The following is a 25,536-nucleotide window of genomic DNA, read 5'->3' as shown; positions in this document are numbered from 1 at the left end:
CACATCAAATGCAAATGTCTAAGATACAATGAAAGGAAACACAGGACAATATAAGACTTCTTGGCAGGGGTGGTTGTCAGCCACGTGATCAGTCCATGAATGGATTTTTAAAACTCTTTATAGTGATGAGTTGCAAAGGTCCAAGTTTGACTTATGAGCATCAGGTATGAATTATGCATGAATCAAGTATATATGGTTTTAGCTTCATTTATACCTATTGTCCTCTATCAGTAATTACTCATAATGCTCCAGTCTTGAGAAAGAATTTAATAGGAATTAAACAACTCAAAATCCTATAATTCACTTTCTTGCTCCATTTACACTTACTAATTGGTCTAGGCATGTTAGCCTGATACCTGGCTGAAGCAGGAGGCAAGGGGTTAGCCTTTATCAATCCTTTAGCTAATTTGACTGAAATGTAAATCTTTTGCTAAAAGTCCTAGATAGACTCGGAGCCAGAAGTACTACAATTGACCTCTATGTTGTCCCCCGAGACCCACAGTAACTACAGAATCTAAGAATGATTTTTTTGGAATGTACAGAAGCATCATTACAGCTGATAAGCCATTAAAGCAGCATAGCTTGTGTTCTACTATTCCCCTACCCTCATCAGTTTGAAATAACAAGCACAGGGAGAGGCCAGGCTCCAAGAAGTACTTTAAGGCAGAGCTGTAACTGACACAGGTTAAGTATAGTTGTTGCACAGTGGAGCATAACCAGGAATCATAGCATAAAATAATACCAAACCTAAACCAACCTCACAGCCCAGTCTTTTCCTCAACTGATACTCAGTATTCATCACTTAATTAGAACTCAAAAAGAAACTACTGTATTCATAAAGAAATCACATGGGGGGGTGGGCAAAATGGGTGAAGGGGCTTCAAGAGGTACAAACTTCCAGTTATAAAATAAATAAGTCATGGGAATGTAATGTACTGCATGATGACTATAGTCAATAATGTTGTACTGCATGTTTAAAAGTTGCCAAGTGATGGTATACAATTTATGTTTTAAGCAGGGCAAGAAAATTTAAGCATAACATGTTCCCTGCTTGTACTGGGCCCTCCCTAATGTGCAATGTGCATTATACATTAACCAGACCTCCTCAAAGTTGGGAATGCCTGCTCAACTGTAAAAAACAATGCTTTTTTCCTTCTTCTGATGCCAACAATGTAACTCCTTAGAAGATTAATTTTTCCTCTCCTAATCCTGTAAGGGATCATGGTGACATACTGCTCCTATGTGCAGATCTGGACTATGTATCTTTGGTAAACTTTACATAAAATGTCAGTGTGTCACTTTTATGTACAATCTGTTTTCTCGAAAATGTATATGACTGTTCCTTTGACTTCTAACAGGCAGAAGAGTCCTCAGAGTTTTCTAAAAGACTGTCTCTTGGGTTATAATCCTCAGGTTGGCTTGAATAAAACTCTCCATTTCTCCTTTACATCGAATACTGATTAATTTTTTGTTGACCCAAGAGAGTAAATCTTTCTTTTGTTGTTTTTTGTTTTGTTTTGTTTTTTTGCACAGCTTGCAGGATCTTAGTTTCCTGATCAGGGATCGAAACTTCACCCTTGGCAGTGAAAGCACAGACTCCTAACCACTGGACTGCCAGGGAATTCCGAAGAGAGTAAATCTTAAAAGTTCTCATCACAAGAAAAAAAATTTCTTTGTAATTTTGTATGGTGACAGAGGGTACTAGACTTATTGTAGTAATCACTTCGCAATATATACGAACATTGAATCATTACATTGTACACCTGAAACTAATATAATATTATATGCCAATTATACCTCAATAAAAATATTTAATTTAAAAAAAATCACTGATTAAAGTATATTTTAAAAGCCACCCAAAACCTGGAGGTGTTTTTGTTTTGACAAAGGCTATGGCAAAATAAATACTTTAAACAAAGATTTGGGCTAGAATAGTTGGACTACAATAAGATTTTATTTCCATATTTCATCATTTCTGAAATCTGTTTCTTACAACTGATATGTACATTTAATGTGACAATATTTCTTATTTTTTTAGAAAAATCTTTTACCATCATCAGTTAATCATAAAACTGAGGAAATACAGGAGTACTTGTCTAAACTAGATTCCCCCTAGAAAGCAGAGTCTAGGACAAGAGCTTGCATACAGTTAATTTATTTTGGATGTGAATCCTGGGATATGGAGTGGAGGGCTAGAAAAGGTGAAACAGGAAACGAGGGGAAAATAATGCAAGGGTACATTAATAAGTTGGTTGCATTGGACCACTGTGAACAACTTCAACGGATCCCACTGAAATCCTCAAAGACAGCTCTGTCCAGGAGAACTTTGTCATGATGGAAATGGTCTGTATCTGCCCTGTTCAGCATGGTAGCCACCAGCCATAAGTGGCTACTGAGCACCTGAATTATGGATAGGATAACTGAGAAATTAAAATTTTCACTTCATTTAATTTTAACACATAGGTAGTGGCTGTTGCATAGGAAAACACAGCTCTAAGGAGTACTGCAGAATCCACCTCAGAGTTAAGAGGTGGGCACAAAAAGACATGACATATAGTGTTCCTTTTGGAATTTTTACTATTTTGTTAACTCATGTGTCCCAAGTTCCTGGAAGAATGCCTAACGCACAGTGAGCCCTCCATAAATATTTGTTGAATAAATCAACAGTATTTGGGTCCACAAAGTATATGGTTCCCTTTAAAAGCAAAGCTCTATTAGAAAAAATTCCATTCAGTTCAAACAATAAGCTACTATTATACATAAGAAATAGGTAGTAAGGGGGACTTTGGGGGGACAGAGGGGGCTGATACATAATTATGAAAGAGGCAAGATTAGGTTCCCAAGGATTCTGACCCAAAGGAGGCTTATTAAAAGTCAGTAAAATGTTCTAAAGTGATCTTTTCCCTCAATTTACTTGCATTATCAATTACTAAACAACAGTGCATGAAGTAATTCAGTATAATCTTTTGTTCTGATTCTTTGGTTACTGTTTCCACAAACAACACTTAGCTAAGTGGAATTCCAGAAGAAAAGACCATATTTTACCACTGTTGCCAACTCCCTAATAGAAACAAAGTCTCTACTTTAAGGAAGGTTTAAATATTGATTGGATCTTCAACTGAGATATTTAAAGTGGACTTACACAAAGCTAGACCCTAGGATCTCCAGTCATATACAGGGATCTCAACCTACATATATAATTTATGAAGGGCTTAACATGTGCTAATCACTCTACATACATTGTCTCATTATTATTATCCATTTCACAGGTGCAGAAACTGAAGGGTTAAATAAATTGTCCCAAATCATACAACTGAAAAGTGCCAAACTACTTTGGATAGTGTCTTTAAATCTAATACCAGGGAAGCATTCCAGCCTTAAGTAGCTTTAGAAAGACCTAGAAATATACTCAAGATAGGGTTGTAGCCTTGATTTTTCTTGCCAACATTTTTTTCCTATCAATTCTTCTACATTTTCTGGAGTGTATAATTCAATTATTCTGAACTTGAGAGTAAAAAGTTGGTCACTACAAACTTCATGAAGGCTTACTAGCAAAATTTTTAAAAACAGGAATCATTAGTAATATTTAACATAGGATTTGCACAGCAAAAACAAAAACAACTCTTAGACAGCAGGTGTGCTATTCTGTTTTAAAACCTGTGCAGATTTAAAATGAGGACACTTAATATCAGCAGTTTGGGGCTTTGTCTCCTCAGTGTGAATAAAAAGGTCTTAAGTATGCTTGGCTACAACGTGAATTTTATCATTCTTACCTTATTCCAAGGTCTTCAAGAAGAGACTCATCAAGAAAGGGCAGTATTGAACCTGTGATTTTCTTCTCTATGGAAGAAAAGGGAGGGAAAAAAATGAATGATTTCAATATTCACAGCACATGCTTTTTGATTTCTTTCAATTTGGATCCACCAGAATTTACTCAGATCAACATTTTTTTGAGCACCCAGTACTGGCAGCAAACTGTGCCAAGTACCACATTTTTGATTGCTACTTGGAAAGTCTTAATTTTATTTATTTTTTATTTTATTTATTTTTTAAAATAAATTTATTTATTTTTGGCTGAGTTGGGTCTTCATTGCTGCACACGGGCTTCCTCTAGTTGCGGTGAGCGTTGGCTACTCCTCGTTGTGGCGCGAGGGCTTCTCATTGGGGTGGCTTCTCTTGTTGCGGAGCACGGGCTCTAGGTGCGCGGGCTTCAGTAGTTGTGGCATGCGGGCTCAGTAGTTGTGGCTTGCAGGCTCTAGAGCACAGGCTCAGTAGTTGTGGCATATGGGCTTAGCTGCTCCGCGGCCTGTGGTATCTTCCCAGACCAGGGCTCAAAGCCCTGTCCCCTGCACTGGAAGGAGGATTCTTAACTACTGCGCTACCAGGGAAGCGCGGAAAGTCTTAATTTTAATTTGATAACTATACCAAGAGGATTTTTTTGATAAACCAGGTAAAATTTTAAAAATTATTTGAGTAAATTATTTGCAAGGAAGTCCAGCTGCAAAACTGGCAGCTTCCTCCTGAAACAGGTGAGGTTTAGGGTGGGGGCGGGGAAAGAAATGTCAGTCTATTGTTAGAATAGTCAGGTCAAAACCATAGCCTGAGGGATGCTCCACATGTTGACTTAGTTCTAAAACCTCCAAAGAAAGCACACAATCTGTTTAGTAAGGCTTATATACATTTTTTTAAAAATTAATTAATTTATTTATTTATTTTGGCTGCGTTGGGTCTTCGTTGCTGCACGTGGGCTTTCTCTAGTTGCGTCGAGTGGGGGCTACTCTTTGTAGTGGTGCACGGGCTTCTCATTGCAGTGTCTTCCCTTGTTGCAGGGCACGGGCTGTAGGCACACGGGCTCAGTAGTTGTGGCTCGCAGGCTCTAGAGCGCAGGCTCAGTAGCTGTGGTTCACGGGCTTAGTTGCTCCACGAATGTGGGATCTTCCTGGACCAGGGCTCAAATCCGCATCCCCTGCATTGGCAGGCGGATTCTTAACCACTGTGCCACCAGGGAAGTCCCACATGGTTTATTTTTCTTTATCTTTCTATATAGTTAAATCCAGACCTTCCTGACCTCAGATTCCAGAACACTGGACTATTTTCAAACAAACAGAAGTCTTTCTAAAGGTAACAAGAGAAAATGAGGATGTAATTTTCCAGAAAGAAAAAAATCATTTAAATGAAAATGGCATTTTTGGGGGTGTTTTTCAAGCATAAAAAATATTCAATGTAAAAAATCCAAACAATATAAAGTATAAAATATCAACTTACTCATATTCTCCCAATAATCATTAATATTTTAGACAACAACATTCAAGACATTTACCTATGCAATTATGAAAGTTACACAAATGAAATTATGTTGTTTATAATCTATTTTTCCCAACTAATAGGTCATAAAGATCTTTCTTGTCAATTATTAACAATTATTAATGATGTAGTTTCATCTTTTTTTTTTTTTTTTTTTTGCGTTACGTGGGCCTCTCACTGTTGTGGCCTCTCCCATTGCGGAGCACAGGCTCCGGACGCGCAGGCTCAGCGGCCATGGCTCACGGGCCCAGCCGCTCCGCGGCATGTGGGATCTTCCCGGACTGGGGCACGAACCCGTGTCCCCTGCATTGGCAAGCGGACTCTCAACCACTGCGCCACCAGGGAAGCCCCAGTTTCATCATTTTTAATGGTTGTCTTTTATTCCACAATACAGATGCACCATAATACATTTAACCAATTTCTTCTGAACCTTATGCTCCTCACCACTAAAATGAGTATAACTGAACCTATGTCACAGAGTTATTGTAAAGATTTTATAAGATGAAACATGAAGTGCAGAGAATAGTACTTCACGCAAAGTAAATGCTCCATAAATTGTTAATCATCAATATTATTTACTACCATTATCAATGGATATTTAGATCATTTCTACTTTTTTGCTATTTATAACTAGTGGTTAGAAGAATAATCTTGAATATATTTCTTTGGACAGTGTACAAATGTTTCTGTAAACTCCTACAAGTGAAATTTTCTGTAAGTAAAAAGGTATTCCCAAACTGTCCAGGGTTAAGCAAGTTGATACTTCCATCAACTTTATTGGATTACCAATCTTTAAATATTTTTCTATCTAAATTTTAAAATCAGTGTTTTTAAAATTACTGTTAAGACTGAACTTTTTTTCTGTTTTTATTGGCTGCTTGTCAATTGTCTGTTCTTGTGTTTTGCTCATTTTCCTACTGGGGTGTTTTTTTCCTTGTTCTTAGTTGATTTCATAACTTTGGTTATGTTCTCCATTTTTTTTCTTTTCTCATTGGTTTGTTTATTCCCTTATTGTTGAGGGAAATCCAATGTATTTTGATGAGAACACTTGTTAAGGTATAAGTGGCATGAATGCTGGAGTCCAAAGACCTAATTAAAATCCAGCTCTGCTTTTTTCTAGTTGTGTGGCCTTTGAACCTCAAACACGTCATTTACTAAAAAATACACATTACAGTCTCTAAATTCCTGTGAAACTGTATTCCAAAATGAGGAAAGGGACCCAGCACCTGTGCTTAGTTTTGTCAAATAAAAACAAATTTTGACTTGCAAGCTGCTGTGTATAAAACAGATAAAAAACAAGGTTCTACTGTATAGCACAGGGAACTACATTCAACATCTTGTAATAATCTATAACAGAAAAGAATCTGAAAAAGACTACATATATATATATATACACACACACACACACATATATCACTTTTCTGTATACCAGAAACTAATACAACATTGTAAATTAACTATACTTCAATTAAAAAAATCTGGACTTAGATAGGGACAGACTCTAATCAGGGAGAAAATTATTGCAATACGGAGAACGTTCTGACCTCAGAAATCTGCAAGTGCCTCAAAATCAAAAAGGTGTTTTTTGGTTGGTTGGTTGGTTTTTTAATAGGATAAAGTAGGGGCAAGCAGAGATAAGCAGAATCTTTGGAGGGGAAGTGACCCCAGTCTGACAGGACATTGGCTGTGGTCAGCCAGTTGTTAGGAGAAGCTGATCAGGGAGCATATTCCACTTCTTTAGTGCTTGCTCAAGTTTGGGGGCAAGTAGGAGTTCAGAGGCCAGTAGAAGAGAGAGAAGACCTGACTAAAGTTTGGTCAAAACAAAGCAGACAGTACGAAATTAGCAACAGTGAACACTTGGTCAGTTTTTACCAATTAAATCATGTAATGTCTTCTAGTATTAGACTGTGGGTCAAGAGAACAGATCATTCTGAAGACTGATGAATTAATCTACAGGACACCACTGAAACAGGCAGCCAACAGTATAGCCAATCACATTTTGAAGACATAAAGCTACTTCATCCCCACCTACTGCTACTCAAAAGAAAAATTCCACCCCAGAAAGGGAGGAAACCCAAGGCTGGGGGGTGGGGGGTGGGGGGGGCGGTGGTGGTAGGGAAAAAGAGAAGTGCAATTTCCTTCACCCATCAAGCTATCTTTAGGTCTTGAACACTTCTTTAGTTCCTCCCACCCAGCCTAAGCAAACAGGGCTCCACCCCCCAATTGCAAAAGTTTACTGCATTTGCAAATGACACCATTTTTCTATTGAACACTTCAGAGGGTAAAGCAGAGGTCAAACTTCATCCCCCTTACGGGCAGTTGCGTAGATTTCAAGTGGATGGATGCTTGAACTTAAGCCAGTGAAGTCGCTTAAAACTCAACCTACAGGCCAAGTTGTGGGCACCTGGGAGTTCAGTGGTCAACCGAACCACCCCAGGGTTCAGATTTAGCGAGGGAAACTTTTGGAGAACAAAACATGATCTTTACTAAGCTTTGCAAGTACAGTCATCACGCATGTATTGAGTCCTACCGGGATGCTACGGTAAGGCGATGCGGATTCAGAGATTAACAGAAAAGTTCTTTCCCGGTTAGACAAACCCCGAGTTGGGAGGGGAAAGGAGGAAACAAACTTTAAAGCACCCAAATATACTCTCACGTGGCAAGTGTTCAGGGAGCTGCATCAGCAGAGGGGGGGTCTCCCGAGCCTGGTGAGCTTGAATGACAGCAACCCTCCCACCAAGGGTCTTCTAACTAAAAAAGGGACCTGAGTCCCGCCTGTCAGGCGCTGGGGTGCCAAGTTCCTGAAGAAGCCCACCAGAGTTAGACCAGCTGCCCCCTCCCCGCCCCAGGTTCACAACCCCCAAAGTCCGCTCCCTTCCTACGGGTCCGCAACGCCAGACGCCCCATTTCTCCTTCCTCCATCTCAGGGTATCCCTCCTGGGCGCCGCCCCTCAGGACCACCCCTGCGGGTGCCTCCCGCGTCAAGTTTCCCTCCCCCGCCTCAGGCAACCTTCTCCGAGGGCTCGCCGCCTCAGGTTTCCGTTCTCCGCCTCAGGTCACCCCTCCTGGGCGCCCCCGCCTCAGGTCCACCCCTTCGGGTGCCTCCCGCGTCCGGTCTCCCTCGGCCGCTCTTGCTCCTCTTTGAGGCCCCCCCGCTCACGGCCTCAGGGAGCCCTCTCTCAGGCCCGGCTGTCGCGACCTCGGGTCGCCGGCCCCCGGCCCCTCACCCCTACAGCCCTGCTACCTCGGCAGCGTTCCAGCAGTCCAGAATCGCTGAAGCCACAGTCCCTTAGGAAGGAGCACACCTGCTCCGGGCCCCAGGTCCGGTGGTCGGGGTGAAGGTCGGGGCTCGGGGACCTCTCTGTGTCTGCGGGAGGGGTGTTTGGCGGGGTTCTCGGGCTATCATCGCGCCGGAGCCGCTTGGGGGGCTTCTGAGAGTCGGCACTCTGCATGGCTACACCCAGCGCCCCGCGCGGCACAGTCAAGAACCCCGGCGCCCGACCCGCGCGCAGGCGCACTCGCAGCTCAGTGGCGGCGGCGGCGGCGAGTCAGCTTAGGACTGCCAGCCTATTGGCCGGCCGCGCAGGCGCACTGACAGCTCAGACCTTGGGGCCAGGCCGGCCACCCGCTTCAGGCCCCCAACCCCCAGTCCCGGCGCAGGCGCAGTGACCGCCCAATGACCCTTAGCCCCACCCAGGCGTTTACGGTAAAGCGAGTGAGTAGAAGCAGAACTGAGAGTGGTGCTGATAAGGGCGGGGGCCGGGAAAGAGTGTGCCCAGGACACCCCGCTACAGTCCAGAGCAGGGGCTCTTCTGGTGAGCTGAACTTCACATGAGTGCCCCAGGCTTAACCCTTGGCCGTGTTGGTAAAAGGACTACTACAACTGCCACTACTAAAGCCAGTACACCTTCCCATCAACACAGCCATAGACCCATCCAGAAGATACAGGGTGAGTGAGGCAGATTATCATCAAGCAGCGTGAACTAGTTAGTGGTCTAGGGTTGAGCCAAATATTTTCAGCAAACACTTAGAGCTTTACTGTGTGCCAGGCGCTCTTCTAAGGACTTACAAATATTAATTAATTTAGAACCCAATAACCTTAAGATGTAAGGAACTGAGGTACAGAGAACTGAGTATTTTGCCCAAGGTCCCCCAGCTAGGGAGTGGTGAAGCCTGAATTCAAACCCAAGCAATCTAGCCTGGCTCTAAAGCCCATGCTCCTACTCACTTGCCAACAATTGCTCACTAATGGGAGTTTTGATATAAAATTATTTTATATTAGTTAACCCAAATTTTCCAATTGCTCCCTTATCCCATAGACCCGTGGGGGAAAGTATGGAGAGGTGACCTTGCCCTCCTCTGCACAGAAGGGCCAGGCCCAGAAAAACAAACCTTTAAACCACAGAATATTTTGAGAAAAAACAGACAGTTTTCAAGACTTGTGAAACCAAAACAAGGGGAGAGATGTCAAAGAGACAACAAAGAGCATAAATGTGAAAGACATATTTAAACTTGGAAATGGCTATTTGAAAATTTGTGTTTATAAGACTTGTGGGAAAATCTGCCCTGACAGCAAGGTTTCTTGGGCAGTAGAAGGTGATATAAGCAGGGTTTTAAGTTTAATCAGTTGGGTTTGTTCAAAGCAATTGCTTTTGAGAATTTAATTTTTATTTGTTTTTGCTTGTTAAAGAGTATATAATTTAATGCCATATTTATTATGTTTCCCCTAATCTCCTACTTTGTAAGGGCCCTAGATCTTGCACAAGGTGGTTTCTTGAGCAAGGTCCCATGACTAAGTGATAGAATCAACGTTTAAAGCTGACTCCAAAACTTGGGTGGTTCCTAGTTTGCCACTTCACTTCCACTTGGTCCTGGTGATCCTATTCCCTCCAGTCATTCCACAACGTGGAAACAAATGCCTACTAGACACAGGCCCTCTGCTCTGGTTGTACTGAGAGAAGTGAGTATTCAAGCTCTCCTCTGATGTCAGTCTCACCATAGTTGGGACTAGAAAAAACTCTAAGATCAATTAATTTAAGGCCCATTGCTTAATGACCTTGAGTACCCCCAGCAGTTCTTCCTTGCCCTTCCTTGCTTCCACCCACCCAGCTGAGTTGGGCAATTTTATTTCTGGCAGTATTAACCTTGTAGTTTTACATCTCCCCACAACGTCCTCTTAAACCAGTGCTGCTAGTTCTCAGTGCCACCTACCACCAATCCCTGGTTCTTTCTTTGAATCTAACCTCCTCAAGACATTCTTTTTTCCATCTGTCAAAATCCCAAAGCAAGCCAAAATTCATTTTTAAAAATGTATTGGTTTTCTTGTCTGATAAAAATAATGCTCAAGAAAGAAAACTTGTAAAACAAAATGTGTATACACACACATACAGATCCAAAGATCACCTCCTGGTATGTGCCCCATAAGTCTTTTTCTTTTTTTTTTCTTCATAAGTCTTTTTCTGTTCGTAGATGTAGAAACTTATTTCCAGATCTGTCAAGGAATTCTTTGAAAAAAAAAAAAGAGAGACCTGGCAAAATGATAATAGCTACCATATTTGAGTATCTACTATTGATCTTGGGTGGCCACAGCCTGCAGCGGCTTGGAGCAGGGTTTCAGTTCCTGGCCAGAGATTGAGGTTGGGCAGCGACAGTGAGAACGCTGAATCCTAGCCACTAGACCAGTGGCCAGTGACAAGGACCTGGCCCTTCAGCCTTGCAGAAATAAATTCGCACCATACATAGAAAGTAGTGAAACAAAGTGTTTGGTAGGAGGAAAAAGTACATGTGGATGGAGATACGGGTGGGCTCAGAGAGAGAGTCGCATCCTCGTGGTAGTTTGAACCACTTTCATGGGGCATTTCTTCCGGGTTTCCTTTGGTCAATCATCTTGCTTTTCCTGGTTCAGTGTCTGTATTTGGTATATCTCAGGGTTTTCCCATGTGTGCACACGCATCTCTTAGCCAAGATGGATTCTAGCGAAGAGGCCTATGGGTAGGTTGACATCACTTACTATGAGGTGACGCCCCCCTCCCTTTTGACCTCTGAGGAACCTTTCTGCGAATGTATAGTTGGGAAGGTCTCCTTGACCTCAAGAATAAGAAATATGTGATCTCTATCTTTTATCTGGGCAGGGCTCAGCTCTTCTCTCGCTTCTATTTTGGAGTTTCTGTCCACAGGGGATGAGCTCCAGCTGTTCAACCTGGGGCCCATCTATCTCCTGCTTCACTATGAGTCAGATTTGTGCTTTACTTTATATCTATAATTTCTAATCCTCATAGCAATGTCATTAGGTAGTATTATACTAGCTGGGCTTATTTAGTTATAAATACATTCATTCATTCAACAAATAATAATGTTTACTGGGTACTTACTAATTTGCCTGGCACCTGAGACATATCGATGAGCAAAAGAAACAAAAATCCCTGCCCTAGTGAAACATATTCTAGTGGGAGGAGACTGGCAGTGAATAACAATATAATTAACAGTAATAAACTTAGAAGATAGTACTTTGGAAAAAAGTGTATTTTAAAGAGAAGTAGAGGAGGATAGAGTCACAGTTTTGAATAGGGTGGTCATAATATGGCCATAAAAGGTGGTCATAGGCCTTTTGAGAAAGTGACATTTAAGCAGACTGGAAGGAGATGAAGGAGTCAGCCATGCAGGTGTCTGGAGGAAAAGCATTCCAGACAAAAACCATTCCAGCCATGCAGGTGTCTGGAGGAAAAGCATTCCAGACAAAAACCATTCCAGCCATGCAGGTGCCTGGAGGAATAGCAAGTGCAAAGGCTTTTGAAGCAGGAGCATGCCTGGTGTTGAAAAATAGCAGAGAGGCCCGTTTGGATGGGCAAAATGAGTAAAGGGGAAGAGTTAAGAGATAAAGTCAAGGAGGGTGCAAGCCATGTGGGAACATGAGGGCTACCCGCTGCAGGCAGCTTTGAGGTCCCAGCTTTACGGCTTCACATCTAGAGATGAAAGAAAGCCTCTCTCCTCCAGTTCCAACATAAGTGAATGACTTCAACAAGTCTGATAGCATTCATTCCTGGACCAATTGCTGTGTTATAAAATGATTGACCCAAACAGGTCACATGTTACCCATTGGGTTAGAGGGTAAGGTCTAGTATCAGGAAGAAGAGAATTGGTTTTGGATAAACACCCCAGGTGTTATTTAAAAGATTTGGAAATGAAGCCCAGGGAGGTGAAATGACTTGCCAGAGGTCACACACATGTGTTAAGTGCTTTGGGATTTTAACCTAGGTCAGCCTTGAAAACCATTGTTCTTTTCTGTAACTAGAGCTGGGTACAAGTTCTATTGCTTTTAGGCAGTCACAGAGAGAGGCCATCCCATCCTATAGAGTTTTGCTTGTGGTGGCTTCCTGGGAGTGCCTCAATGTTTGGGGTGGGGTGACCATGTATTTGGGGGTTGGGATGCTCAAACACATGAGGGAGTGGCCAGACTTCAATGGGTTACTCCTGAGTAAACATAGTTGATGAATCCTTTTAAACTCATTGCTAAGAGCCAATCTCAACACATATTTCAACTCATATTTTAGGAGCATTGGCTCCTAAATTCAAATGGTAGTTTTATCAGCCAGCCTGATTCCAACATAGATTTGCTTGGGAGCCCCTAAGATATGACAAAAGGTGAATTTGCCATTGCTATGGTTAGCTCTCCTGAAATCATTAGGAGGAAAGCTTTTGATAGAAGCCAAAACTGTGGAACAGACTTTGGGTTTTGATGAGACTATTCAGCCATTTGATCAACCAACCCAAAAATGCACCCTATCTCTGCACTTTGTGAAAGGAAAATCAAAATAAAGTCAGTATCACTAGGAGAGCTCTCTAAAATGGAGCTGAGAGGCCACTGAGGAAGTGGGATTTTTGCATGTCTCAGCCCGGATGAAATCTGAACTTTGGCCACTTATTGTCTTAAAACAGTGATCCAGAACATCTGCACAATGTTCTAGAAACTCAAGATACTTATGAGACCCTTACCCTAAATAACCTGTCACAGTCCATGATACTTACCAGACCATTACCCTAAGTAATTCATTAAAGCTGTCCCTTAAGGATGAATATTTCCTTTTTGCTTGAGAGCCAAACATAATTCTTACAACTTGAAAAACCTTGTAGCTTTTGCCCTAATTCTGTCCGTTCCCTGGAACACTCTTTTGGTTTTACCTGAATCTTAGGCATTGCAATTTTTACCAAATTGCAATGCCTAAGACCCCAAATAACACTCTTTGAACTGTGCAGCCTTGAAACTGATTATTGTTGGACATTACATGGTGTCAGAAGTGGGAGCCAAAGTGACTCGCTTCTACCCCTGGAGCTGCTGCAGGCACAAGTAAGGCACCTACAGGAGTCCTTTGTACTCAATCGTCTCCTCAGTGGTCTTGGGTCTTAGGGGTTAGTCTTCTTGGTTCCGAACCTCCCAATAGGGTTGAGGTTCTGAGCCTTTATTTGGGTGTCCTCTGTTGCTGGCTTTATCTGGGAAGGGAATGGTTCATCTTGGTGAGTACTCAGTAACGGGGAGTTGGGTTTCTACAGGCACTGCCACCATCCAGAACTCCAGATCAATTTATGTTTAAAACTTATGGGCCTTCCTCTTGTAAATTTCTTTCACATTGGAACTAAAATCACCCACAACAACTTGAAACTCTGTTGGTCCACTTGTGGCTCATTCAAAATTTCTAAATTAGTTTGTGTGCTCAATTGGAGAAAAGCTATAGAACAAGACAAAGAGAATGGGAAGCATATTTCAATTGGTATTTTGAGGCCTCCAATTGTAATAATGAATCCACTACTATTGCTTCCCCCAGAGAAACCAACTCTCAAAAAATTTCCAAACTAGAAAAATCCTCTGAGGCTTCTGAGAACTCTCTCTCTCCAAATCTGCTTTTTTCTGTCCCTCTGAATGTCCGCCATAAGGCTCTCCTTTCTATCCATCTCTCTCTGAACTTCCTTTTTTATAACACTGAGGTTGATCCCCTGCAGAAGACCATCCATACTGCCCATCCTGTAATGGCAGACCCTTTTAAAGCCAGGTCCAATGAGGATGGCACCAGCACCATCACGTATACCCCCTGGACTAAGGCATGTAAATCCGCCCTTCAAGCACTATTAATTGGACGTGCTAAAGGGAACCAACAACATTGCCTGGGCAAAACATAAACATTTTTTGACTTACATCTCAGTTAGAAATCTCCCTAATATAAAGAAGCAAATTGAGGATAAAGTAGCTGGATGGGTGGATCAGCCTATGATGTCATTTAAATTATACCATATGAATCTTTGTGAAACTGGAAATGCAGTTCTAGAGACAGTTCATAGTTCACCCATTTCTTTCTTTTTTTTTTTTTTTTTTTGCTGTACGCGGGCCTCTCACTGTTGTGGCCTCTCCCATTGCGGAGCACAGGCTCCGGACGCGCAGGCTTAGCGGCCATGGTTCACGGGCCCAGCCGCTCCGCGGCATGTGGGATCTTCCCGGACTGGGGCACGAACCCGTGTTCCCTGCATCGGCAGGCGGACTCTCAACCACTGCGCCACCAGGGAAGCCCCCAGGACTGGTGTCCTTATAAGAAAGGAGGAGATAGCAGAGATCTGTTTCCCTTTGTGCACACAGAGGAAAGGCCATGTGAGGACACAGCAAAAAGACAGCTGTCTGGAAGCCAGGAAGAGATATCTTATCAGAAACTAATAACACCATGCCCCATGGAGTTAACAGAAGCTGATAACTAATAGAAATTGTTGAACTTTTTACAGAACAACACATAAGGGAACCGCTTGTTAAAACTGCCTTCATTGATTAACTTCACTTTCATTTTCTTTCTTCCTTTTTTCCTCTCTTTAATTGCACACCTTCCAAGCTTCACAAAGCCCAGTTGTTTTACAGGAAGTTGGAGTCAGCTCCTGCCCAGTATGAGCCAGCTGGGGGTTGGTTGGGACCACCAGCCCTAAAACTGGGCCTGCACAGCTGTCCAGTGAAGGGCCTTTTGATGTTAGAGGGTTGGAAAACTCCACCCTCAGATCATGCTAAGCACCTCCATTTTGAATATGCAGAAGCATGTAACCCAGAAGCACCTGTGCAGAACACTGATTACCTCACCTTTTTCCCTACCTCAAGTCACCTTTCCCCATACGTAAGACTGTTACCAAAATGAACTTCGGTCCACTCACTTGCCGCAAAGCAAAACCAATTTACTGACACCCGGTTGTCATGAAGGAAAGTATAGCTTTTATTGCAGGTGCCAAACAAGGAGCATGGGAGGCTCATGCTCAAAAGGCCCAAACTCTCCACTGATGGGTTTCAGAGAAGAGTTTTTAAAGGCAACTTTTGGGGCGAGGGCTGCAGGGTGCATAGCTTTCTTCTGATGGGTGGATGGTGAGGTAACGGGTGGTGTTCCAGGAATCTTGTGCTCTGCATGAAGTCACCATCCTCCACCTGGGTTGGGGCCTTAGTTCCTATAAAACAAGTCTAGATATGTATCAGATTGTTATGAATATCTCTTGAGGAGGAACTAGGACTCTGTTTTATTGCTGCCTGTTGTCATCACTTTTCTTACTTAACTGCTTTTCCTTTGTTTTTGCATTCCCTCATTTCTCTAATTAGTATCTGCTTGAATCTGCCCTTTGGAACTCAGAGAAGGTCTAGGAGGCTGAAGCCTTTTTCCCACATATGAAAAGTAGGGGACATGGAAGGGCTTTGGAACCCAGGAGGGCCCTGCAGTGTCCTGCTCAGTTTCAAGACCACCTTGCTTATCCAATAAATACTTCAATCCTCTTGCCTTCAGGGAGGTGGACCTGAGACTTGTTCTCCCATCTCCTTGCTTGGCTGCCTTGTGAATAAACTCCTTCTTGGCTGTACACCTTGGCATCTCAGTGTTTGGCTTTGCTGCACGTTGGGCAAATGGACCTGGTTCAGTAATGCTAACTGTGCTGGCACCTTGATCTTGGGCTCCTAGCCTCCAGAACTGTGAGAAAATAAATTTCTGTTGTTTAAGCCACCCAGCCCATGGCGTATTGTTATGGCAGCCCTAGCAGACTGATACACACAGCCAACGTGTTTGTACTATGTGACATCTACTCCTGAGTTGATGGCCTAAGGTTGGGCATTTTGACTTAGTGGTTCCGTCTTTGGGCCCCAGGCTTCTGCTTCTGATGACTGTGGAGCTGGTTACAACCAGGAACCCCTGTGCTATTGGACACCATGCAAAATAAAGTCTCATATATACTTGTCTATTCTTCCACTCTAAGTGTGCTATCATTAACAAAGTAGATATTAATTCAAGTGTTAAGGAAGGCTTTGATCTTTTTTTAAAAAAAATATTTTGGCCGTACCACACAGCATGTGCCATCTTATTTTCCTGACCAGGGATCTAACCTGCGCCCCCTGCAGTGGAAGTGTGGAGTCCTAACCACTGGACTGCCAGGTAAGTCCCCTGATCTTTTAAAAAATATTCTTTCCTCAAAGTTAAATATCTTGTTACATAATAATCCTTCTCATCTGAAAACGTGACCCTTATCTCAAGGAGAAGGTCTGAAGGCATTCTAGTGTTTGGGTCTTGTTAATCACTGTGATTAACAAGGAAAATAGTTTCAGAATTTTTATAAAGGTGGGGTTTAAAGCCAGTAACCTGGGTAGGACTGGAGGGTTGTCTTTGGAGTTGCATTTGCATAACAAATATATTGTATTTCCCTATATTGTGAGTTGGAGTACACCAATACACACAGTAGTATTTAAGATGTTCTTATTTACATTGTTTATAAGACTGAGAAAACCTCAGTTATCCCTACTAATGAGAAGCATAATTTACATGTGAGGTGGCTTCAAGGGAATTGAACTTCCCCCTGTCTACTGTGCTCTGAGTATCTGGGAATAAGCTGGCAGTAGATTCTGAGAAGGAGAGCAGTGTTCCTTGGAGAAAAAGACCCTTTTCAGTGCCACCTTGACTCAGTCTTCAGAACATTGGTGAAAGCTAGTGCTAAGGCTTCTAAGGTGGAAAGTTTAGGGAAGATGTATTAAAGGCAAGTAATCTAGGGCTCCCAGGAGGCAACTGGGAGAGAGGGTTTGGAAGACAAGGATTGAGTGAAGGGAGAAGATTGTCATTGGACCACATTAATAACCCCTCCCCCCCAAATATTTGTTGTAAGCAACTTTTTGAAAGGAAATCTTTCAACAAGCTGAGTTTCCTCTGTGTGTGATGCAGGTGAGAAGATCTGCTCCAAAACAGAAACAAGGAATGAGAATGTTTCACATGGCAAAGGAAGAGAGAAGCTTAAGGAAGACAGCCCAGGACTTCCCAGAATACGGAGGATATAAATCTGTCACCTCAAGATTAATATCAAAAGACACAGTACAGCTTACAGATTAAAATTGAGGTGTAGTCCATCCAAGGGTGAATGGATAAACAAAATGTGGTCTATACACACAATAGAATATTACTCATCCTTAAAAAGAAGGAAATTCTGACACATGCTACAACATGCATGAACCTTGAGGATATTATGCTAAGTGAAATAAGCCAGGCACAAAAGCAAAACTACTGTATGATTTCACTTAGATGAAGTATCTAAAGTAGTCAAAATAATAGAAACAGAACGTAGAATGGTGGTTGCCAGGGGCAGGGAGGGAGGGGAAAAAGGGAGTTGTTGTTTAATGGGTATAGAATTTTAGCTTTGCAAGATTTTTGAAAACGTTCTGGAGATTGGTTGCACAACAATGTGAATGTTAATGCCACTAAACTGTATACTTAAAATGATTAAATGGTAAGTTTTATGTTATACATATTTTACCACGCAAAAACCCCCTAATTTCATTGAATTAAAAAAAAATTGGTGAACCAGAGTGCTTGGGTTTGACTCTTCAGACCTTGGGCAAGTTATTTAAAATCTATGAGCTCTAATTTCCTCCTCTGTAAAGTTTTGTTACAGGGCTTTATGAGAATTGAGTCTGGCACATAGAAAATGCTTAATACATGTGAGATATAATTATTATAAAAAGCAACCCTGGGGACTTCCCTGGTGGCGCAGTGGTTGAGAATCCGCCTGCCGATACAGGGGGACACAGGTTCGTGCCCCGGTCTGGGAAGATCCCACATGCCGCGGAGCGGCTGGGCCCGTGAGCCATGGCCACTGAGCCTGCGCGTCTGGAGCCTGTGCTCCGCAATGGGAGAGGCCACAACAGTGAGAGGCCCATGTACCGCAAAAAAAAAAAAAAAAAAAAAGCAACCCTGGGACATCCCTGGTGGTCCAGTGGTTAGGACTCTGTGCTTCCACTGCAGGGGACGCGGGTTTGACCCTTGGTTGGGGAATTAAGATCCCGCATGCCGTGCAGTGCGGCAAAAAAAAAAACCCCAAAACCAAGAAAAACCACCCCCCAAAATAAAAACAAAAAGTGTCCCTGCGTTTCTTCAATTCACGAATTTGACAAATGTCAAGCCCATACTTCCTTCAATGCATCATTCTGCACTCTGGGAAAACTACAGAAAAAATGTTCCACCTACATGGAGCTTAATTACTAGTGGTGGATTCAGATAATACATGAGTAGATTATAAATTCTGGGAAGAAAAATAAAACATGTTAAGAGTATAGGAAAGGCTGGGAAGTGCTGTGACCTGACACTTGAGCAGAACCCAAATGAAGTAAGGAGCCTGTGGGGTACTCCACTGTGTAATGAATATCTAGTATTTTAACAACCTTGTATCATAATGTTATAGATTAAATAATGCCTGATTCTTAACTTTGCGAACATTAGACCCACTAAACAAAATGTATTCCAAATGCCAGTATCTGAAACAAATTCAGCAAAGAAATAAAAAAATTCCAAAACCTTTTAATCTTTCCTGTATTTTTTTTCTTGAAAATACTAGATTTAAAAGAACATGTCACATTGTAAACAAGTCCAGTGATCCATTAGCCTAAAACAGAATGACAGCACAATCACATTATAAAACCTAAAAATGAAACACTGGTACCAAACACAGCAGTTAAAGAGAGGCCTGAGCCAGGCGCTGAAAGATCTTTCCCAGAAATAGAGGCGGCAGCAGCTTCAAAGAGGCACAAAAATTGGAAGAAGGAGGAGGCAGCATTCAAACCATCGAGGCATAAGAGTACAAAAAACCCAGAGCAATAGACTCATCTTGTGAACAAGGGGTGAAGGACAAAAGGGCAAAAGTGTACTTCCTGATGTTCTGGGAACATCAGACCACGCCACGTGAACCCAGGTGGGTTAGAAGGGCAGTTTTTTAAGTGGAGAAAGGATATTAGTCAACTTTAGAAGCACTTGGTCTGTTTCTTGGCACTCAACTCTCAGGGACACAGGAAACACGTCACTCTAGTGTTGTTTCTAAATTCATAATTGAGCTGCTTGCCCTGACCCCATCACCTTGGCTGAACATAACATTGAATCTTGGCCGTGTCTGTTGCTCCCGTGGATGTCCTACCTATGAATGAGTATGTATAAGAGAGGCGCCAGAGTGAGACCTTGGAACAAAACACAGGGCTCTCTTGGGAAAAGGGTTTCTGCCTTCCTCCCAGTGCTGGAGGGTCCGTGAGGGATAGGAGTTTGATGTGGCTGGGCCCCTTGAGGCTCCGAGTTCATCAGCAAAACTTTCTCTTTAGCCCCACCCACCCAAATCCTTCCCCAAGGAGGCCTCTGAGTTCATGGAAAGGCCAACTGAGAGAGCAGAAAAAAACAGCTGGGGAAAGAAAGTAAGGGATAGTTTTCTTCCTGTGGCACTTGTTACTGACCAGAGTGACTACTTCCTTATAGTGACTTTAGACATTGAGAGTTCCTTAATCTGGAACACTGATTCTCAAATAAGGGGCAGGCCTTCCCAAGAGGGGCTCTTAAGACTCTCCGAAGAGGTTTTGTCCAATATACATAAGCCCCAAACTCCCTCTCAACTGAGATCAGTGTATGTAATGACAGAAATTCCTGACTGGAGTGTATTGTACATCTGAACAGTGTTAGAGGCACAACAAAAAGCTAAAAACCCCTAATCTGTGGGGCAGACGTCAAAATTATATAGTGATTTTTTTTCTCATTAAGTTACAAATAAGTAGCTAAATTCCATGATTAGACTCCACACCGAACAGCCAAGAATGACAAGTTCATCCATTCAACTAGTAACCACACTAGATTAAAGCAATACAATTCTGTCCTCCTAAAGACAATTTCCAGAAAGACCCGCCTGTCCCAGTGAGGTAGTTGACACTAGGATTAGCACAGGCTAATCACTGTACGGTTTCTTAGAAGACTGGCTTTTCTCTGTTTCTTTCTCTTTCATAGTTCACAAGGGGTCCACCAACTTGTTATGAACAAGCACTAAACCTCTGAAATACTTGACAGTCTTCACTTTCAACTCTAGGGTGGCATCCTCGTCGCACATAAACACCGTGTGGGGATGCTACTGGAAGGCAGACATATGGTTCACTCCCTCCTCCATGGCCTTATACAGAGCAAACGCCTTGTGAGCACCTGAGATGAAGATTATCATCTCTCTAGTACCCATCACAGTGCCCACGCCCACCATCAGGGCCATGGTGGGCACCTTGGTGAGATTTCCATCAAAGAACCTAGCATAGGGCTTCCTTGGTGGCTCAGTGGTTAAGAGTCCGCCGGCCAATGCAGGGGACACGGGTTCGAGCCCTGGTCTGGGAAGATCCCACATGCCGCAGAGCAACTAAGCCTGTGTGCCACAACTACTGAGTCTGTGCTGTACAGCCCACAAGCCACAGCTACTGAGCCCACGTCACAACTACTGAAGCCCATGTGCCTAGAGCCCGTGCTCTGCAACAAAAGAAGCCACTGCAATGAGAAGCCTGTGCACTGCCATGAAGAGTAGCCCCTGCTCGCTGCAACTGGAGAAGGCCCATGCACAGCAACAAAGACCCAACACAGCCAAAAATAAACAAATAAATTTATTAAAAAAAATATATATATATATAAAAGAACCTAGCATTGGCCAGGATGGTGTCCATGGTCAGTGTCTTCACACGGGTCCTAGACAATAGACTGGAGCCCGACTCAAAAGGCAATGTGTCCACCAAGGCCGATGCCTCCCAACAAACAGCTCAATCCCTCCCGCAGCCTTGATCTTCTCTTCAAAGGCATCACACTTAGCCTGTAGGCCAGCTGCATTCCCACCCAGAATGTGGGTGTTTTCCGGGTGGATGTCAATGTGTTTGAAGAATTTGTTCCACATGAAGGCATGGTAGCTCTCTGGGTGGTCTCAAAGAAGGCCCACATACTCATCCATGTTGAAAGTCTTCACATATTTGAAGGACAGGTCTCCATTCTTATAGTACTCAATCAGCTTCTTGTAGCAGACAAGTGGGGTGCTCCCAGTGGGGAGCCCCAGGGTGAAGTACTTGTCTGGCCCTTGGCTAAACTGGGTGATGCAGTTCCTGATGTGTTTGGCCACCCACTCATTGGCCTGAGAAGACTGGTCCAGGATGGTGAGCTTCATTTTGTTGAGGACACCTCCTACGGTGGCTGTAGAGACTGTGCTAATCTTTCCTTGTTTAATGATAACATAAATAATTTATTGGAACATAAGCATTAAAATTGTCAGAAAAGTAACATTTAGACATTGCAAAGATGATATATTAAGTGACATATATGATCCATTTTTACCTTAAAAATACAATGATTTTTTCAATATGCACTGAAAAAAGTCTAGGAAGATTCACATCAAGAGGTGGCTACAGTGCAGCCATTATGGAAACCAGTATGGAGGTTCCTTAAAAAACTAAAAATAGAGTTACCATATGATCCAGCAATCCCACTCCTGGGCATATATCCAGAAAAGATGAAAACTCTAATTCGAAAAGATACATGCACCCCAATGTTCATAGCAGCACTATTTACAATAGCCAAGACATGGAAGCAACCTAAGTGTCCATCAACAGATGAATGAAGAAGATGTGATATATATATATATATATACAATGAAATATTCCTCAGCCACAAAAAAGAATGAAATATTGCCTTTTGCAGCAACATGGATGGACCTAGAGATTACCATACTAAATGAAGTAAGTCAGACAGAGAAAGACAAATATCATATCATTGATATGTGGGATCTAAAATAATGGTACAAATGAACGTATTTACAAAACAGGAACAGAGTCACAGACGTAGAAAACAAACTTATTGTTACCGAAGGGAAAAAGGGTGGGGCAGAGGGATAAATTGGGAGATTGGGATTGACATATATACACCACTATATATAAAATAAACAACAAGGATTTACTGTACAGCACAGGGAACTCTATTCAATATCTTTTAATAAACTATAATTGATAAGAATCTGAAAAAAATATATGACCAAATCACTTTACTGTACACCTGGAACTAACACAGTATTCTAAGTTAACTATACTTTAATTTAAAAAAAAGGGGGGGGGCTGTAATGTGGAGCAAATGGACCTCTTACACACTGCTGGTGGGAATGCAAAATGATCCACTTTGAAAAAAGACGTGGATATCTTACGAAGTTAAACACGTACTTACCATTTGGCCCAGCAGTGCAACTCATAAAGGAATAAAAGAGAAATAAAATTATATGTTCAAAGACTTGCATACATATGTTCATAATTATTAATAGCCTCAAACTGGAAACAACCCAAATGTCCATCAACTGGTAATGAGATAAAACAAATTGAGTATAACCAAGGTATGGAAAATTGCTCAGCAATAAAAAGAAATATTTATACATACCACATGAATGAATTTCGGAAACATTATACTAAGTGACAGAACTCAAATACAAAAGACTACATGCTGTGCATACATATATTTATATGAAATTCTAGAAAAGGCAAACCTATGGTGACAAAAAGCAGACCAACAATTGCCTGGGTAAGTGGTGGGGAGGATATGGGGAGGGCGGGGAATATTAGAGGGAAAAAGAAAACTTTTTAAAGTGATGGTAATGTTCTATATACGCATACCTCAGAGATATTGCAGGTTCAGTTGTAGACCACTGTAATAAAGCAAATATTGCAAAAAAGTGAGCCACACAAATTTTTTTGGCTTCCCAGTACATACAAAATCAGTTGTTTTTACACTATGCAGTAGTCTATTAAGTGTGCAATAGCATTGTCTAAAACAACAGTGTACATACTTTAATTAAAAAATACTTTATTGCCAAAAAATGCTAGCCATCATCTAAGCCTTCAGCGAGTTGTAATCTTTTGCTGGTGGAGGGTCCTGCCTCAATGTTCATGGCTGTGGACTGAGCAGGGTGGTGGTTGCTGAAGGTTGGGGTGGCTGTGGCGAAGTCTTTAAGACAACAATAAAGTTTCCCACATCGACTGACTCCTCCTTTCACTTGAACACTTAGAGGCCATTTAGACTTATTACTTGGCCTATTTCAATATTGTTGTGTCTCAGGGAATAGGGAGGACTAACGAGAGGGAGAGAGACTGGGGAACGGCAGGTCAGTGGAGCAGTGAGAACACACACAACGTTGCCATCTTACATGGGTGTGGCTCATGGCACCCCCAAACAATGATAATATCATATGTCAAAGATCACTGATCACAGATTACCATAAATATAATAATAATGAAAATTTTGCAATATTGTGAGAATTACCAAAATGTGACAGAGACATGAAGTGAGCAAATACTGTTGGAAAAATGGCGCCAATAGACTTGCTTGATGCAGAGTTGCCACAAACCTTCAATTCTGGTAAAAAAAATGCAGTATCTGTGAATCACAATAAGGCAAAGCACAATAAAACGATAGTTTTGTAGTGGTAGTTATACAATCATATATAATTATGATTATACAAACTATACACTTAGAGTGGGTACACTTTATTCTATGTAAATTATACCTCAGTGAAGCTGGAAAAAATTCATCATAATATAAAACTTAAGATTTACACAATTTTCTTCATGTGAAAAAATAATAAAAAATTAAAAAAAATTTGAACAGGTGACCTCTGGTTGGTGGGAATATAGTTTTTATTTTTTGCTTACATATACTGAATGTTATACAATGAATGTTATTTTCCATAATTAATCAATTATTTCTTGAAGTGATGATGACCTACCTGAAGTAAGTAAATAAGCCCAACTTGGTTTGGTGAGACAGCGTCAGGGTGGATGTTTGAACCTGGATCTCTATACTCTTGGCCATTATACAGGTACATTCCAAGCTTGCTGGATAAGAATAATAGCCTGGGATGCTTAACAAAACTGTTTGTATGCTACACTTTTAAATCTGCATAGTTAATAAGCCCTCAAAGGTGATTCTTACCACGGGGAAATTTGATGGAACCATTGCCTACATGCAGAATCTGAAACCTCAGGAACATTTTCTTTTATATTAAGGGTCTGTCATTGATGCCAAACAATCCCACATGTGTATTAGTTACCCCACCTGGAATCTATTACCATTAATCTTTCCTAGAAAGTCATCTTCCTTATGAAGCTATCCCTAACTGGGACCCCATACCTGCCCAGAGTTGGGTGACCCTTGGTGGTTCCTTTTCTATCCCCATTATCAGTACAGTAAAGCATATAGCTCTTCTTGTCCAAGTGTTTACTTAATTGGCACGACTGACACGGGGGCTGGATAAATTCTTTGCAGTGGGGGCTGTCCAGTGCACTGTAGGATGTTTAGCAGCATCTCTGGCTTCTACCCTTAGATACCAGTAGCATCAACCTCCCATGCCCAGTTGTGACAACCAAAAATGCAAAAATGTCTCCATTGTCAAATGTCCCTGAAGGTGGCAAAATTAACCAAGTTAAGAACCATTATCTTGACTCCCGTGTCAGTCTAAATAAACATCTTCTAATCAATTCTCTGCATAGATTCCAGATTTCTAAAACTTGCAGTTCAAAGCATAGTCCTCAGCCCAGCAGCACTGGTGTTAGGTATAAGAGCTTGTTAGAAAAGCAACATCTCAGGCCCAACCCCAGCCTCTGCATTTTTAACAAGATTAACAATCCCTGGTGATTCCTATGCTCTTAAAGTTTGAGAACTGCCAGAAAGTCTCTAACTTGCCTGACGGTTAATATCACTTGGAACAGAGGTTAACAAAATTCCTAAGTCCTTCTCCTGGAGATTTCATTCCATTGGTCAAGGGTGGGGCCTAGGAGCCTGCATCGTTAATATGTGTCTCAGGTAATCCTTATCTTTGGGCAAGTTAAGGAACTGCCAAAATAAACATTAGGGAATTCCCCAGAGGTCCAGTGGTTAGGACTCGGCACTTTCT

General features: G+C 42.0%; 1 protein-coding gene, 1 long non-coding RNA gene and 1 pseudogene across 4 annotated transcripts in view; 1 reads left to right on the top strand and 2 right to left on the bottom strand.

Annotated features, from left to right (window-relative positions):
* Window positions 1-8,849, bottom strand: part of SAMHD1 (SAM and HD domain containing deoxynucleoside triphosphate triphosphohydrolase 1) — a 62,843-nt gene extending 53,994 nt beyond the window's left edge. Inside the window, exons 1-2 of one of the 2 annotated variants that reach the window (XM_082645822.1) lie at window positions 8,549-8,849; window positions 3,774-3,840 (exon numbers count right to left, since the gene is read on the bottom strand). In XM_082645822.1, coding sequence (XP_082501948.1) covers window positions 3,774-3,840; window positions 8,549-8,756 — 275 coding nt within the window. In that variant the 5' untranslated portion in view covers window positions 8,757-8,849. The remainder of the gene's footprint in view (window positions 1-3,773; window positions 3,841-8,548) is intronic. The other variant, XM_082645821.1, reaches the window with a different exon arrangement.
* Window positions 8,850-8,983: 134 nt separating this feature from the next.
* On the top strand, window positions 8,984-18,309 carry LOC309817487. Its single transcript, XR_014296133.1, has 3 exons — window positions 8,984-9,253; window positions 16,676-16,733; window positions 17,511-18,309. It is a non-coding gene; the product is annotated as an uncharacterized lncRNA (long non-coding RNA).
* Window positions 18,310-20,500: 2,191 nt separating this feature from the next.
* Window positions 20,501-22,581, bottom strand: LOC309817484 (glucosamine-6-phosphate deaminase 1-like; annotated as a pseudogene). The gene is made up of 2 exons: window positions 21,261-22,581; window positions 20,501-20,881 (listed from the first exon to the last, which is right to left on the bottom strand). The product of its transcript is annotated as a glucosamine-6-phosphate deaminase 1-like (transcript).
* Between the last annotated feature and the right edge of the window lie 2,955 nt (window positions 22,582-25,536).

The sequence above is a fragment of the Mesoplodon mirus genome, assembly GCF_964341445.2.
Source record: "Mesoplodon mirus genome assembly, chromosome: 15".
Classification (NCBI taxonomy): domain Eukaryota; kingdom Metazoa; phylum Chordata; class Mammalia; order Artiodactyla; family Ziphiidae; genus Mesoplodon; species Mesoplodon mirus.
This window is presented reverse-complemented; position numbering and strand designations above follow the sequence as displayed.